Consider the following 13,926-nt stretch of genomic DNA (forward strand, 5'->3'; position numbering starts at 1 on the left):
CCCTTCTGGGGCCGGGCCCCCCCGCCCCCTCCGTGTTCCCTCCCTCTTCCGCCGGCGGGAGCCGGGGCCAGGCCGCGGCCTCCTGCGGCCGGAAGCGCCTCCCAGGGCCGAGCCGACTGATGTTCCGGCCGGGCCAATGAGCGAGAAGGAGCGGCGGCAGTAGCCAATGGGTGGAGGCGGGGGGGTGGAGCCGAGGCAGGGCGCATGCGCCGGTGGAGAGCGGAGCCGCACGTGTGGCGACGGGGCCGGTGCCGGCGGAGGGTGCCGCGGAGCCATGGGGCGGAAGCTGGACCCCACCAGGAAGGAGAAGCGCGGCCCCGGGCGCAAGGCCCGCAAGCAGCGAGGGGCTGAGGTGGAGCTGGCCCGCTTCCTGCCGCCAGGTAAGTCCGGCCCGGTGCCGCCTCGCCGCGCCCGGTGCCCCCCCCGGTGCGGGCTGCCCGACCGACCGACCGCCGCGTGTCTCTCTCCTCAGAGCCGGAGCCCGGCAGGAAGAAGCTCTCCAGTCACGGGCGGAAGAGGTGAGGGTGGACGCCCAGTGGGGCGGGGGGGGCCGCCGGGAGTGCCCTGGCCGGGCCTGACTGCCGCTTCCCCTCCCGATCCAGGGCTGCGAAGAGGCGGCTGGGAGCGGGCAGCGGCCCAGCGGGCAGGAGGCCGCTCGGTGGACGAGGAGGGCGGGAGCCGGCAGGTCAGTGCAGGCCGGGGGGCTGGCAGCCACCCTGTCCTGCTGCCCCCGCGGCGCCACCCCCCCCGCCTCCGGTCTTTTATTCAAAAATGTATTTATTTATAAAAAAACCCCGATTTTTCCTGACTTCTGGTTACAGCTGTGCTAGGCGGCAGTGCTGTCTGAAGGACAAACCAGTAGGTCTCCCTTCTGCGTGTTAAAGCCGCATCTGATTTATTCTCTGTTCACAGCAAGGTTATTGCAGGCAGGTTGGGTAGCTGAGGCTTTTACGCTTTCCTGTGTTGCCTAGGAAGCCGTTGCAGTAGGAAGAAGGAAGGAGAGTACTGTAACATGTCAAAGCAAATACTGTACCAATTTTGTAGCTGTGTTTTTCTTTGGTAACTGTATTTAAATCCCTTTAAAGTTTCATTGGGAGAGAGGTTAGAATATGCCCTTGTTTACAACTGGGAGAACGGATGGGGGGAACCAGCAGCCCCTTCCCTTAGACAGGCAGATCGGGACTAGGATGAAGGCCTCTTTTGTATAACAATTAAAAAACACAGGGCAGCTGCCTTTGAGAATAATGCCTAATTTTTAACTGCTTCTTTTGCCTGTAGTTAAAGAGCAGGTATCCCCACAGAAGGAGAAACATGTCGTAAAGGCAGCAGGACAAACCCCTCGTGGCCAGTCTGGCTTCAGTGATGACAATTCAAAATGGCTGGCTCCAGCCAAAGCCAAGAAAATCCCATCTAAAGGAAACAACGTGGAGTTATCCAGCGATGGTGAGGTGGAGGAGGGCAGCTGGGAGATGGAGGAGGATGAAGATGGGAGCAGCGAGGAGATGGTGGATGATTATGGGGCCTCATCATCAGGGGAAGAAGAGGTAGGAGCTTTTTGCCCTTAATTATGCAAAAAATACTTGACTTTGCTGTCTGGAAGGACCCATCAGGCCTGGAGAAAGTGAGTGACTTCACTGGGGGGTGGATGGTGAGGTGACAGAGAGCTTTCCTCTTTTTCACAAGATCGGTTTCAAGTTTAGTGATTGATCCTAGTGTAACATTCCATGCTTTTGTTTGTTGTCCTTTTTAAATAGAGTGGGTAAATTTCACAGATGGTAGGAAGTAAGGGGGCACCTGGGGATATGGTTTCATTAATCTTTTGTCTTTCTTTAGTTGCTGCCTATTGAAAAAGCTGCCCTGAAGCAGAAGTCTAACAGGTGAGGATTTGTGAATGTTTCCAGTCCGCAGTTGTTCCTGGTTAGATGAGGAGCTTGTGTTGTTCATTCTTCTGTCCTCTCTGACATCTAAGAAACAGTAGTTGTGAAGTGTCTGTGTGATGCTGTTCTTGTATAAAACTCTCGTCCTGTTCTTTGTCCTTAGGGGAGACCTCAGTGAAGATGAGAGTGCGGAGGAGGTGGTAGATGAGGCAGGCAGGCAGAAAATGGGACAGAAGGAGGAAGATAGCCCGGATCTGCAGCTCAACCTGGATATAGATGAACAATTTAAACTGCCGACTACTGAACAGATTGAGAAAGAAGATATCCTTTTTATCTGTGACACCCATATGCATGCAGCAGCACAGGGCCTGGGCACAACCAGAGAGTTTCATTTGGACTTTATCTTGAGCGTTGCTTAGCAAGAGTGTTTTGTGCACGACAGGATATTTTTAGATGAGCTGCCCTAATAGATAGTATACAATGCTGTGCTGTATAGCACAGTTAAGAAATCTGTTATGCCCTGTATGGAGATTGAGCCCTCCCCTAATTTCCTTTCTAGTCTAAATGCATGGGAATATCCTATCACATAGTTCGTTCCTCTGTACTCTGATTTTCCTGGCAAGTGTTTGTCTAACCCATTCCTAGAGCCTCTGATAACGCCAAGTCCAGTATCCAAAGCGCTTGTTCTTGTGCTTTGGTGATTTTAATTTCCTTCCCACCCCGTACACTTTAATCCTGCCTTTTCTCATTCTTCTCCATACCCCTTAGTTGCTCTTGGGGAACTTCTAGTCTCCTTCCTGCTACAAGTAATGTTTTCAGTATTAAGGGCTTTTTTTTGTTGCTGTCGTTTTCCTGGGTTTTTTCTGTCTACCTAAAGTAGTTCTTGCCTTGTGAACTTTTTCATCCAGCTCCATCCTTTGAACCTCCCCTCTGCTGAGCTCTGGTGAAAGCATATTCCAGCAAGGCCTTTCTGGTGCGGGTGCTGCTGCAATGCAGGAGTTCTGCCTGACCGATTGTGCTTATAAAGAGCCCATGTGCGGGTTTCTTGGCTGTTTGTGATACCTTAATGGCCTTTCTACCTGCTGAGCCGCCTGACCTGCACATTATTCACCAGCGCATCAAGGGCAATATGGAGGTGCTGCAAGACTTTGTGGTGAAGCGTGAGGAAGGGCGCACGCGACAGGAGTACCTGGCGTTGTTGCGCCGGGACATGGCTGCCTACTATTCCTACAGTGACTTCCTGCTTGTGAAGCTCATGGACATCTTCCCGCTCCCTGAGGTAGGATCCTGTGCCACCCGCATCTTTGCTGACTGATGAGGATTTGGCTGCCTCTCTGAGTCTTCATTTTTATCTCTGTTCTCTGTCCCTTCTTTCATCCAGCTGATAAACTTCCTGGAAGCTAATGAGGTTCCCCGCCCTGTGACCATTCGCACCAACACGCTCAAGACACGGCGACGGGACCTGGCGCAGGTGAGTGGGAACATCTGGTTGTCTCCTACACTTCCTGTCACATGGGGCGGTGTCTCAGTCCCATTTCCTTGTCTTGCAGGCTCTGATCAACCGTGGTGTGAACCTCGACCCCTTGGGGAAGTGGTCAAAAACAGGACTTGTTATTTATGACTCCTCTGTGCCCATCGGTGAGATCACAAGGCTGAGATGACCTGCTCCTGGCTCCCTTTCTTTCACACATCATCTTCTTTTATTCTGCCTTCCCTGCCCAGGTGCCACCCCTGAATATCTGGCTGGGCACTATATGCTGCAAGGAGCCTCTAGCCTCCTCCCTGTCATGGCTCTGGCTCCCCAGGAGAACGAACGCATCCTGGATATGTGCTGTGCCCCAGGAGGCAAGACCAGCTACATAGGTACCACTTGGAAGGGACACTCTGCAAAGGGGATGAGTTTCCACTGGTTTGTACGGATAGGGGGAACCCTGGGGGGCTGAACTCGGGGAAAGGAGAGAGGGTGGCTGTCTCTACGAGGGGAGAAAAAAGTGCAGGAGTCTTTCAGCCCCTTGCTGATGTGTTTTGCCCTCTGGCAGCTCAGCTGATGAAGAACACAGGTATGATCTTGGCCAACGACAGCAATTCCGAACGGCTGCGTAGCGTGGTGGGGAACTTGCATCGGCTGGGAGTCACCAATGCTGTAGTGAGTAACTGCGATGGACGCCAGTTCCCCAAGGTATGTTCCTGCCTGCTTTGGGCTGGCCTTACCACACTTACCTAGAGCTGCCGTGCTGTCCCATTAGTGTAGCTGTGTTGTTGAAGGTTGCTTATCCCAGGAGGATGGGCAGAGCTGCTGGGGAGTGTGTTTCTTACTTGATTTGGAGACAGGAAGGTGGACAGGGAGGAGTGAGGGATCTTTCCTGCCTTCCCAGTCTTCCAGTTCCCCTCCTAGTTTTGGTTTTGTTCTGAATTCCCATCTGTGAGCGTAATTCCAAATGTACATCTGCCTGTAGGTGCTTGGAGGGTTCGACCGTGTCTTGCTTGACGCTCCTTGTAGCGGAACAGGTGTCATTTCCAAGGATCCTGCTGTCAAAACCAACAAGGTGAGTGACCAGTGGGGACACAAGATGGGGACTCAAGTATGAGTAATGAGAGGAAGGACTTTGGGGCAGTTTTGTTCTTGAGAGATGCCTGCAACTAGAGACACTGATTTTTTCCTTCACTTTCCTATTCTGCATGCTGTACCAAAACTGGTTTTTTTGAGGTTAGGTCTGCAGAAGACTCCAGAATCTTCTGTATCATATGTGCTTTACTCTCCTGTCAGCCTTCCATCCATACTAGGGGCCTGGGGTGCTTCCCTGTCCCTTTGGCATCCTAACCTGTCTTTCAGGATGAGAAAGACATCCTGCGCTGTGCTCACCTGCAGAAGGAGCTGATTCTTAGCGCTATAGATTCTGTCAATGCTGCCTCAGAGACAGGGGGCTACGTCGTCTACTGCACTTGCTCCATCATGGTCAGTCCCTTCTGTGCTCTGTTGTGGTCATCCCATATGTGGGAGACTGGTGAGCTTTGAATCCTAACGCTCAGTTTCTGGCAGGTGGAGGAGAATGAGTGGGTTGTGGATTATGCCCTCAAGAAACGCAACGTTCGTTTGGTGGCCACAGGCTTGGACTTTGGCAAGGAAGGCTTCACCAGGTGCGTGTGCCAGGTCACAGGAGCTTTGTTGGCCGGGTTTGAGCAGAGGGCATTCTATCACTTCTCATCCCACTTCCTCCTCCAGGTTCAAGGACCGTCGCTTCCACCCCTCCCTCAAGTCTACGCGGCGTTTCTATCCCCACACACACAATATGGATGGGTTCTTCATTGCCAAGTTCAAGAAATTTTCTAATGCCATCCCCCAGGCACAAAAAGGTAACCTAGTGCTGGAGCTCAGCTGAGCTGTCTGGGCCTGCCCTCAGAAGCCAGGCAGGTGGTTCTTATAGCGCCTTTCTCTCATGTTTCAGATGAAGAACCTCCTGTGGAAGCAGCAACTTCATCTGTCCCTGATGCCATCGTGGAGCCTGAGCCAAAAAAGAAGAAACTTGAGGGATCAAAAATTAACAAAGAGCAGAAGCCACCCCAGCCTGCTTTGAAGAAGGGACATTCATTGCAGGCACAGAGGAGACCTTTGAAGGCTGCCCGGCCTTCTCCCAAAATGATGCATCCTCAAGTCCCTACCAGGAAGAAGCACAGAGTGAAACGGAATGGACAGTGAGAGGAACTGGTTGTCCAGGTGTTGGTCCCCTCCTTGGAGGGCAGAAGATGAGGGCTGCTGCAGCTGTGCCTGTTCCACCTCGTCTTTCCTGCTCTGTGCAGATAATCTCTGTGGCACTAAGCACCTGGGGCAGCTATAGCCCCGTTTACTCCTTTCCCTCTGCATCAAGGACTGATGCACTGACCCATTAAAAGTTTTATACTCTTGCTCAATTCTTGTCCTTTTCCCTTGAACACTGTTGCGTCCCCTTCCTCCTCTGCAACAGCAACCCCTTCCCCCTCCCATCTGAGATTTCTGGCATTCCTGGTGCCTGTTCTTATGCTCTGCAGCACAGGTGTTTGCAAAGAAGCAGTGGGAGTTGAAATCATTGCGGGAACTACTTGGCCAGTGGTCCTGTGCCAGTTCTTGTCGTCACTGTGTGCTAATCCAGTTCACTGCTCTCCTTGTCCCTGCTTCACCCTTGGGCTGGTCCCCAGCAACCTCTTGGTTCCTGGCCTCCCTGTCAGCAGCAGGAATTGCTGCTGGTCCTGGAACTGTACAGTCACAGGGTTATTTTTGCCTTTTTGTTCACCTAGATGTGGTTGCTTCTCCTTGAGCCGTAACAAGTAGCGGTCTGGGCTGTTCCTATTTAAACATTGGCCCTTGTGAGCATGAGTTACAGAATCATCTTGGTTGGAAAAGACCCTGAAGATCCTCCAGTCCCACCATGAACCTCACATTGACAGTTCCCAACTCCACCAGATCCCTCAGCGCTGGGTCAACCCGACTCTTCAATCCCTCCAGGGATGGGGACTCCCCCCTGCCCTGGGCAGCCCATTCCAACGCCCAACAACCCCTTCTGCAAAGAAATACTTCCTAAGAGCCACTCTGACCCTGCCCTGGTGCAGCTGAGGCCATTCCCTCTTGTCCTATCGCTTGTTCCTTGGTTCAAGAGACTCATCTCCCCTCTCTGCACCCTCCTTTCAGGGAGCTGTAGAGGGCCATGGGGTCTCCCCTCAGCCTCCTCCAGACTAAACCCCCCCAGTTCCCTCAGCTGCTCCCCATCAGACCTGTGCTCCAGACCCTGCACCAGCTCCGTTTCCCTTCTCTGGCCACGCTCGAGTCATTCAATGGCCTTTTTGTAGTGAGGGGCCCAAAACTGAACCCAGTCATTGAGGGGTGGCCGCACCAGTGCCGAGTGCAGGATTCAGATCCGTTCCCTGTCCCTGCTGGCCACGCTATTTCTGACACAAGCAAGGATGCCATTGGCCTTCTTGGCCACCTGAACACACTGCTGGCTCATGTTGAGTTGATACTGTTTTCTTTGGTTCTGCTCTCCAGTGAATAAATCTTTCTAGAGATAATTCATTAATAAGCTTTCTACCAAGTGTGCTCTCTGGCTTCCGTTCCACCCCAGTGTGTGTGGAGTTGGGTGTGTAACAGACCTGAGGCATAACTATGTTTTATAGCATAACTATCTCAGCAAACAAGCCTTTACTTTGATCTGTTTTCCCCGCCAAGCTTTGGATTCGTGGGAGAACTTGTGCTATTCCAGTGTTTGGTATTCAGGACAGCTGAAGGCAGTGGACCGTAGGATCTAGGGAATCATTTCTGTCCTGGTTTGCTACGTGCGAGGCTGCTGCTTTCGCATGTTACCAGGTTCAGTAAGGGGCAAGGCCAAGTGTTGACTCCAGAAACTCCCTTGGACACAGGCACACACACTATAGATGTCACCCAGCACAGACTGATAAGCAGAAACCAAAGAAAAGTGCTGTGGTGCATGCCCAGGAAAACGCAAACCGGTCTCAGAAAACATGAATGGCAAAAAAGGCTTAATCCTGTTCTTACTCCCTGGCCCATTTAACTGAGAGCGTGCTTCTGGATCATGTGCACACACTTTCATGGGTTGCTGCTTGCTGGTCTTCAGACTTGTGGTCTGCCCAGTCCCTGGCTCTCAGACCTCTTATCCTACTTACGGGCTAGTCCAGCTTGCAATTTGCTAACAGATCACAAATGTGCATGTGTGCGGAGGAAATGTCTCGGATTAGTTTAATACAAGGCCAGGACAGATGGTGGTAATCGGGTACAGGGCTCAGCCAGACACGCTCTCTGTGTGATTGGCCCCTTCTATTTATTCCTCCTCTCCATTTCCCATGCTCACTTCTCCCTGATCTAGCTTGATGCCTCCCTTTTCCCTCCAGTCCTTCCCCTAAACATCCCATAGTAAGTTTTGCTCCCATAATCTTCCTTAAAACATGATAAACTTTATGCAGTCCCATAATTCCCCTCAAACATCCCATAAATTCTCTCTTTCTCATGAAGCACATGATAATTTTGCTTTCTTATCAGTTGTGAAGTTTCTGGCTGAAGCTCTTCAAGGTTGTGCTTGAGTGGTGCCTGTAATAGTTCAATCTGTCAGTGTCTGTGGAGTCCCGGTCTTTGTTAAAGCCTATATTAGCTTCTGCTTTTTAGGGCTTATGTATCTGTGTTTAATTTATTATAACTCTGTTTTGGGACTTTGTCTTTTTGTGTTGAATAGCCATTAACCAAATATTCTTATAGCTGAAAATCACTTTTTCCCTATGCTTCTCAGTGAATTAGGGCAGGGAGGAGCCTCTGAATGTGACTGTCTCACTCCAGGCTTATAGGGTGAGGTTTCTGGATTGTCTCACATACAGGACCTGAGGGAAGCTTTCTGGGGTCTTTCAGAAAAATTAGATAAATGCTAAGTGTCATTAGGAAAGAGATTATTAGATAGAAAAATGGAGAAGACTATTGCCTCCCCTGTATAAAGTTACGTCCCTGAACATGCACTTCAGTACTGCATTTCTAGTACCCTCTATCTGAATAAGTGTTGTAAAACTGGGAAATATTCAGGGAGAACAATTACAGCCAAAGTTACAGAATCGTTTCTGTGAGAGGAACAGCTAGGCCTCTTCAAGCTTGCAAAAGAGACCATGGGGAAAGCAGTGATTTAACATTATGTAAAATTTAGTGGCATGGAGAAGATGAATGGGGAAGAACTGTGTGCTCTTTTCCAATAAACACAAAACCCCAGGACCCATCAAATGCACCAAAGGTGTAGGTAGCCATGAGACTCCTCTCTGCAGGGTGTGGTGGATGCTAGAAGCTTACCTAAGTTGAAAACCTAGCTGTATGCACGAGGGAAAAATGGTTTTTGTAAGGGCTGGTAAACACAACTGTCTCAGAAAATCCACGGGCTGTGAATTGCTAGAGGCTGGGAGAGCACTGTGACGAGGGATGGCTGCTTGCCTGACCTGGACACAAGCCCCTCTGTCCTCATCCTGTGCTGGAAACCAATTCCTGGGCTTGGATCGACCCTTGGTCTGACCCAGCTGAGCAGTTCTTGTGTCCCTGGGTGGTGGTCCCACTCTGGTGTCTGCCCTTAGTGCTCCCAAGGTGAGGCCTGAGCTCTGTCTCGCACCTCATTTCCCTCCTTGCTGCATGAGGTTTGTGTTGCTTGTGGCAGCTTCCAGGTAAGCCGAGCCCTGCCTCTGCTCCTCCACCCTTATTTCTTTTCCAGTTCTAGCGGATTTCTCCGGGAGTGATGAAATACAGGATTTTAGCATACAACTCAAAACTGGAACTATACAGCAACCTTCCAGCTATAGGGTGACTTGTACCTAGAAGGACTTTTATCTCTGGCAAGCCTGTCCTTTCGGGAGCGATGCTAACCTGTGCCCTGCTTTGCTGCTGCTGCCTATGCTAGTGTATAGCATAGCTTGATAACCAGTTTATTTTAGTAACCCTAGCAGCAGGGATAGAAAGTTCTCAGTTGGGATCCCAATGTCTGGTTTCCAGTGTACTCCCAAATTATGTCAGTCCCCTCTGAAAGGTGAAAATAGATGCGGCTTTAACCATGTCAATAAAACATCTACTTGCTTTGCTTGCCTGCAAACTTTTTGTTATAGCTGAAGCGAGACAGAGGAAACTTTCAGCTCTCTTTGGTGAGTCACTCCCCTTCTGCTGTTTATTTCATCCATTACAGTTATCACTGCTCAGAGAGATAATGCTGAAATACTGCCATAATGCTTTGGAGGCACTACAGGGGGTGAAGGTTGGTGGCTTCCCTCTGCATTTGGGTAGGAGGTTGCTGGTCACACCAGACTTGTGTTTGCAGCTGCTGCCTTACTCTGGGAATCTTTTGTTACCTGAAAGCTGTGATTTTTTTAAAATGTGACTACTGGATGATCTTCAATACGTTCCTTTAATGTATTTTTTAATATCTGAAAGCTGCTGATAACGTGGCTTGCAAGAGCTGAGACAGAAGAAAGCAAGAACTGAGGTGAAGCAAGGGATGAAAGCAGATCTGAGGAGTAAGAATGCTGTTATAAATTAAAAATTGATTGAGAGAAGTCGGTGTACTGTCGTGATATCTGTTCCGCTGTGCTGTGAACAAATGTTACTAGGGTGGTTTTAATGGCTTGGAGAAAAAAAAAAAAAAAAAAAAGGTAATAGAGTTGCCACATGCTGTAAAGTTATTTAGGCTAAACAAGGCCAGAAGCGTGCCAAACAAACCTGATGCATGGAAAGAGGTGAGATTCTGCGTTAATGGCTGCCAGCGCGGTGGGAGAAATATCATGTATGTTATAAAATCTTTAATTCGGTGAGGATTCATCAAACCCTTCTTCCCAAGCAGAGATGAACGAGTCTATCAGAGAAGGCTTATCAGGCTACAGTTAAGATGGTCAGCTGGCATGCTCTGGAGTGCTGCACGCTCACCTCTGCAAACCGGGAGGGAGTGTCCTCCCTGCGCTGCTGCACCCTTGGTGCAGTGGGGAAAGGAAACCAGAGACTTCTGGGGCCAATAGTGTAGAAAGAGACTCCAGGAGCAGTGCAGGTCGGTCACTAATTCCAGTGATGTCATACACTGTAATGTCTGTTCCACGCCGGGTTGGCAGCCTGCAGTTGTGCTGTCTCGTATCAGGCTCTATCCAGAGGAAGGGACTGAAATCCTGCATTGCACTGCATGTTTTGGGGATTGGGTATAAAATTAAATCCTTGAGCGTGTGCTCCGTTGCATGTAACCCCATAGTTACATACGCTTTTGTAGTGGCTGAATCCACAAATGACCAAGCTCACATCAGTAGGTTTTGCTCCCCCAGGCTGTCCATCCCTGCTAGGGAGGTTGCAGAGAGCCCCCAAAGAGCATGTCTACAAGTTTTACCTGCCTGATGTAGTCGATGGGGAATTGCTGAGAAGGTCATTTAGGTCCTTGGCTCTTCACGTGTAAGGAAGGCCTGGCTACAAAACCCTCTCCTGGACTGGTGTTTTTAAGAAGAAAATCTATTCCCTCCTTTGCAGGGACATTTCTGTGTGTTGGTTAGTGTGGTTATCATGTAGCTTCTGTCTGCAGCTGCTCCTCTGTGCCAGTTTCTCCCCGTTCAGACCCAAATCTAGGCAGCTCGCTCTGGGCTGCTGACTTTGCTATGCATCAAGGTGGCCAAAAGTTGTTTGTTCATTGCAGCACCTGCCTCTGGTTGTGGATAGAAGCAATGTTAGGGGTCGGTTTTAGTGAGGCATCCTAGAGGTTGGAAGACTTGGAGACTTTATACTGAAATATTCCAGCAGTGTAACGCAGGGGAGAAGGCAGTTCTGGGGTACTCAGAGGGAAGGAGAGCGGGGAGGTAAGGTATACACACACTAATGTGACCTATGCCTTAAAAAAAGAGCCTCGAGGGAAGCTGTGGAACTAATTTGAACAGGTTTCACCTATGAAGCACCTTTGCAAGGAGGATGCTTTAGCTAGTAAGGGGTTCTGAGACCTGGGAGAGAGGGAGCATCTCAAACTGGTGATGGATGTTAAAGTCAGGCAAATTCAAAGGAGACAAAGCAAGGCTAGTGATTTTAATTAGGTGGTTAGCCACCTGGGGCATCTACCTTGATTTGCCTATGAAAGGTAATGGTAGAGGTTCAATCTCTTTTTCCTGTGCTGTCAGCAACTAGAGACACACAAGCAGTACCTGACGAGCTACAGAAATTTGCACAGTGTGTTTTGCACGGGGTCAGAAAATGCGGTGCTTCTTTCTTGGCCTTAAAAATCTGTGGAAATAAGATAAATATCAGCGTGTTTGTGAATAAAATTCTGGTTTTTGTGCTGACTACAGGTGCACTTTTAAGAGCTGCAGGGAGGTGTAGCGAGCAGCTTGGCATCTCAGCAGGTGGTGTCCAGCAGTGCCACCGCTGAGCCTGAGCATCAAAACTCAGTTTTGTGAGTTTTATGAGTTTATCAAAACTCAGGGCAGGAACTGTTAGAGGATCTGGAGAAGTGCCAGGGGGTTTTGGTGAAGCTGAGGAGGAGCTGTTGTGCTGGGGTGAGGCTGAGGCCCAGTGGAGGATCATTGTGGTCCCCTGACTAGGATCTCTCTAGACTCTGGACTTCCTCAGGAGTAACTGGAAGAGGCTGGCCCTTTGCCCAAGCCAACTTCTGCATGAGGAGTGAAAGGGAATGAAAGGGCTCAAACAAATGAATGCATGACAATTATTAAGACTAAACTGTGATGTGGTGTAGGGAAGCTTTGCTTGTGCTTTGCTTCGTTTGTTTCAAAGCTTTGCTTGTGCTTTGCTTCATTGGTTTCTCAAGGACTCCTGACTCCTCAACCATTTCCTTAGGTCCCTTTGTCTGTTTAGGTAAGATTGAAACACTTGTTAGGCTCCCTGCTTAAATCACTGACAGCAGACTCAAGGCCTTCAGCGGACACTTGGGCAACTCCTAGAATAGGAAAACTAAGATTAGGGGGGGCTTGAACAAAGAGATAGAGACCCTGTTATAGGGAGGGTCATTCTGCTGATTTAGGAAGGAGGCACCTGGACTTCACAGCACACACTCTGGAAAGAAGGTCAACTAGCAAACACTGTGAAGAAGACTGCTTACTACTTCTCTCAACCAGCGAAGACCCTCACCCTATTTTCACTACGCATGCTGGGACTATGTAAATGAGTTCCGGGAGCTCATTACAGTAAGACACCCCTTTCTAGGAGATCTAATGGATATGCATGATGTGTGTATGTAAACTGATGTCCCTTACTAATTCTTGGGAGCCCTTATGGTGGAGAATCCCCAGGGTGACCCCAGCGCTGCTAATAAAGGATACCTGCTTAATAGTAAAAAAACCTTTGCTGTTGAGTTAATTTCTCTATTTCAGGAGGAATCTTTTATCCCAGCAAGTACCCCGAGCAAGGGAAGCTAGGAAAAAGGGAGGCTCCACTCTGCCTTGTCCTCTCCAGGAGACAGGGGTGTTGGTGGGAAGAAGGGCTCCAGCCCCTTGCTGTAAGCTGGACTGTTCCAGCACTAGGTCCATCACTGTGTCTCTGCGTTGCTGAGCCCTGAGAACCACCAAGGATGGAGATCCCACCACCTGCTCGAGTGCTGTGCTGGCCTCCCAGTGAAACAGTTTTTCCTGATGGATGGCAATGCCTCCCTCCACTGGCATTTCATTAATCAATAAACGCTTGCCAGCTTTCCCCAGGAGGACAGAAGCAGGCCGAGCAGAGCCTTGGAAAGCGCTTGCTCCACAGTCTGTGGCCTCGCTCTTGCCTGTGCTCTCCGCAGGCTGCGTACAGTAGATCACCCCGCTGCCCGACCCTTGCTCGGGTTTTGCAAACAGGCTAGCAGGTATGGGGAATAAAATCAGGGGGGAGGATGCTGGCAGAAAACCTGGCTTGCTCTGTGTACAGGCTGTGGCAGCGCAAGGAGCGGGTGCACGGACATGGCAGCATGCAGGAGGGAGTCAGTGATGGTTTCCAGGGCATGTCCTGGGAGGTATCTGAGCTGGAGCTGCTGCTGCTGCTTCAAAACAAGCTTTTTGACCAGGATTCCTCTTGTCCATCTGTCCTTTCCTTTCCTCTGGTTGTTTATTTGGTAGTATTGCTGCTGGGCACAGGGCTCCCTGCCAGCTGCTGTTGCAGTGAGGGGTTTTGGAAGACAGGAATCTCCTGCGCCCATCCATGAGGAAACCTTCCTGCCCTCCTCTCCCTTAATAAAAGTGCTGCTTGCTGTGGCTCAGCCTCTCTGGTCAGAGGCAGGGCAACGGAACAGCTGCTCAAGAAGAGGTAAAACGTTAAAAAGGAGATGACAGAAGAAGGAAAGCTCATTTCATTTCCCCTCGTAAGCTTCATGTGGGAGGGACTGACATCTAGTTATGACTTCCAGTGGTCATGGGTGTGCCAGGGAGGAGGCAGTCAGGTTACTAGTGGGAGAGGAGGTGTTATAAATGCTAATAGGGCTGCTGTGGGGAGCCCAGAGCCCAGGGCAGGACAGGGGAGCCAGGCAGGTCACAGGACAAAACTCATGCTGGACACAGCAAGGCAGGAGAGGGGAAGAAATTTGATTTCGTCTGCTCCCAGGCAAGT

The 13,926-nt window shown here is 50.2% G+C and overlaps 1 protein-coding gene across 1 annotated transcript; it reads left to right on the forward strand.

Moving 5' to 3' along the window:
- The first annotated feature begins 194 nt into the window (after positions 1-194).
- Positions 195-5,786, forward strand: NOP2 (NOP2 nucleolar protein). The gene is made up of 16 exons (XM_074896382.1): positions 195-380; positions 473-518; positions 603-685; positions 1,279-1,544; positions 1,834-1,877; positions 2,041-2,198; positions 2,957-3,156; positions 3,259-3,348; positions 3,428-3,515; positions 3,600-3,740; positions 3,917-4,056; positions 4,334-4,423; positions 4,711-4,833; positions 4,918-5,015; positions 5,101-5,231; positions 5,324-5,786. Exons 1-16 carry the CDS (start codon positions 275-277, stop codon positions 5,572-5,574), a joined length of 2,055 nt encoding a protein of 684 aa, XP_074752483.1. The 5' UTR covers positions 195-274; the 3' UTR covers positions 5,575-5,786.
- Positions 5,787-13,926: the final 8,140 nt, after the last annotated feature.

The sequence above is a fragment of the Athene noctua genome, chromosome 1 (genome assembly GCF_965140245.1).
Source record: "Athene noctua chromosome 1, bAthNoc1.hap1.1, whole genome shotgun sequence".
Lineage (NCBI taxonomy): Eukaryota > Metazoa > Chordata > Aves > Strigiformes > Strigidae > Athene > Athene noctua.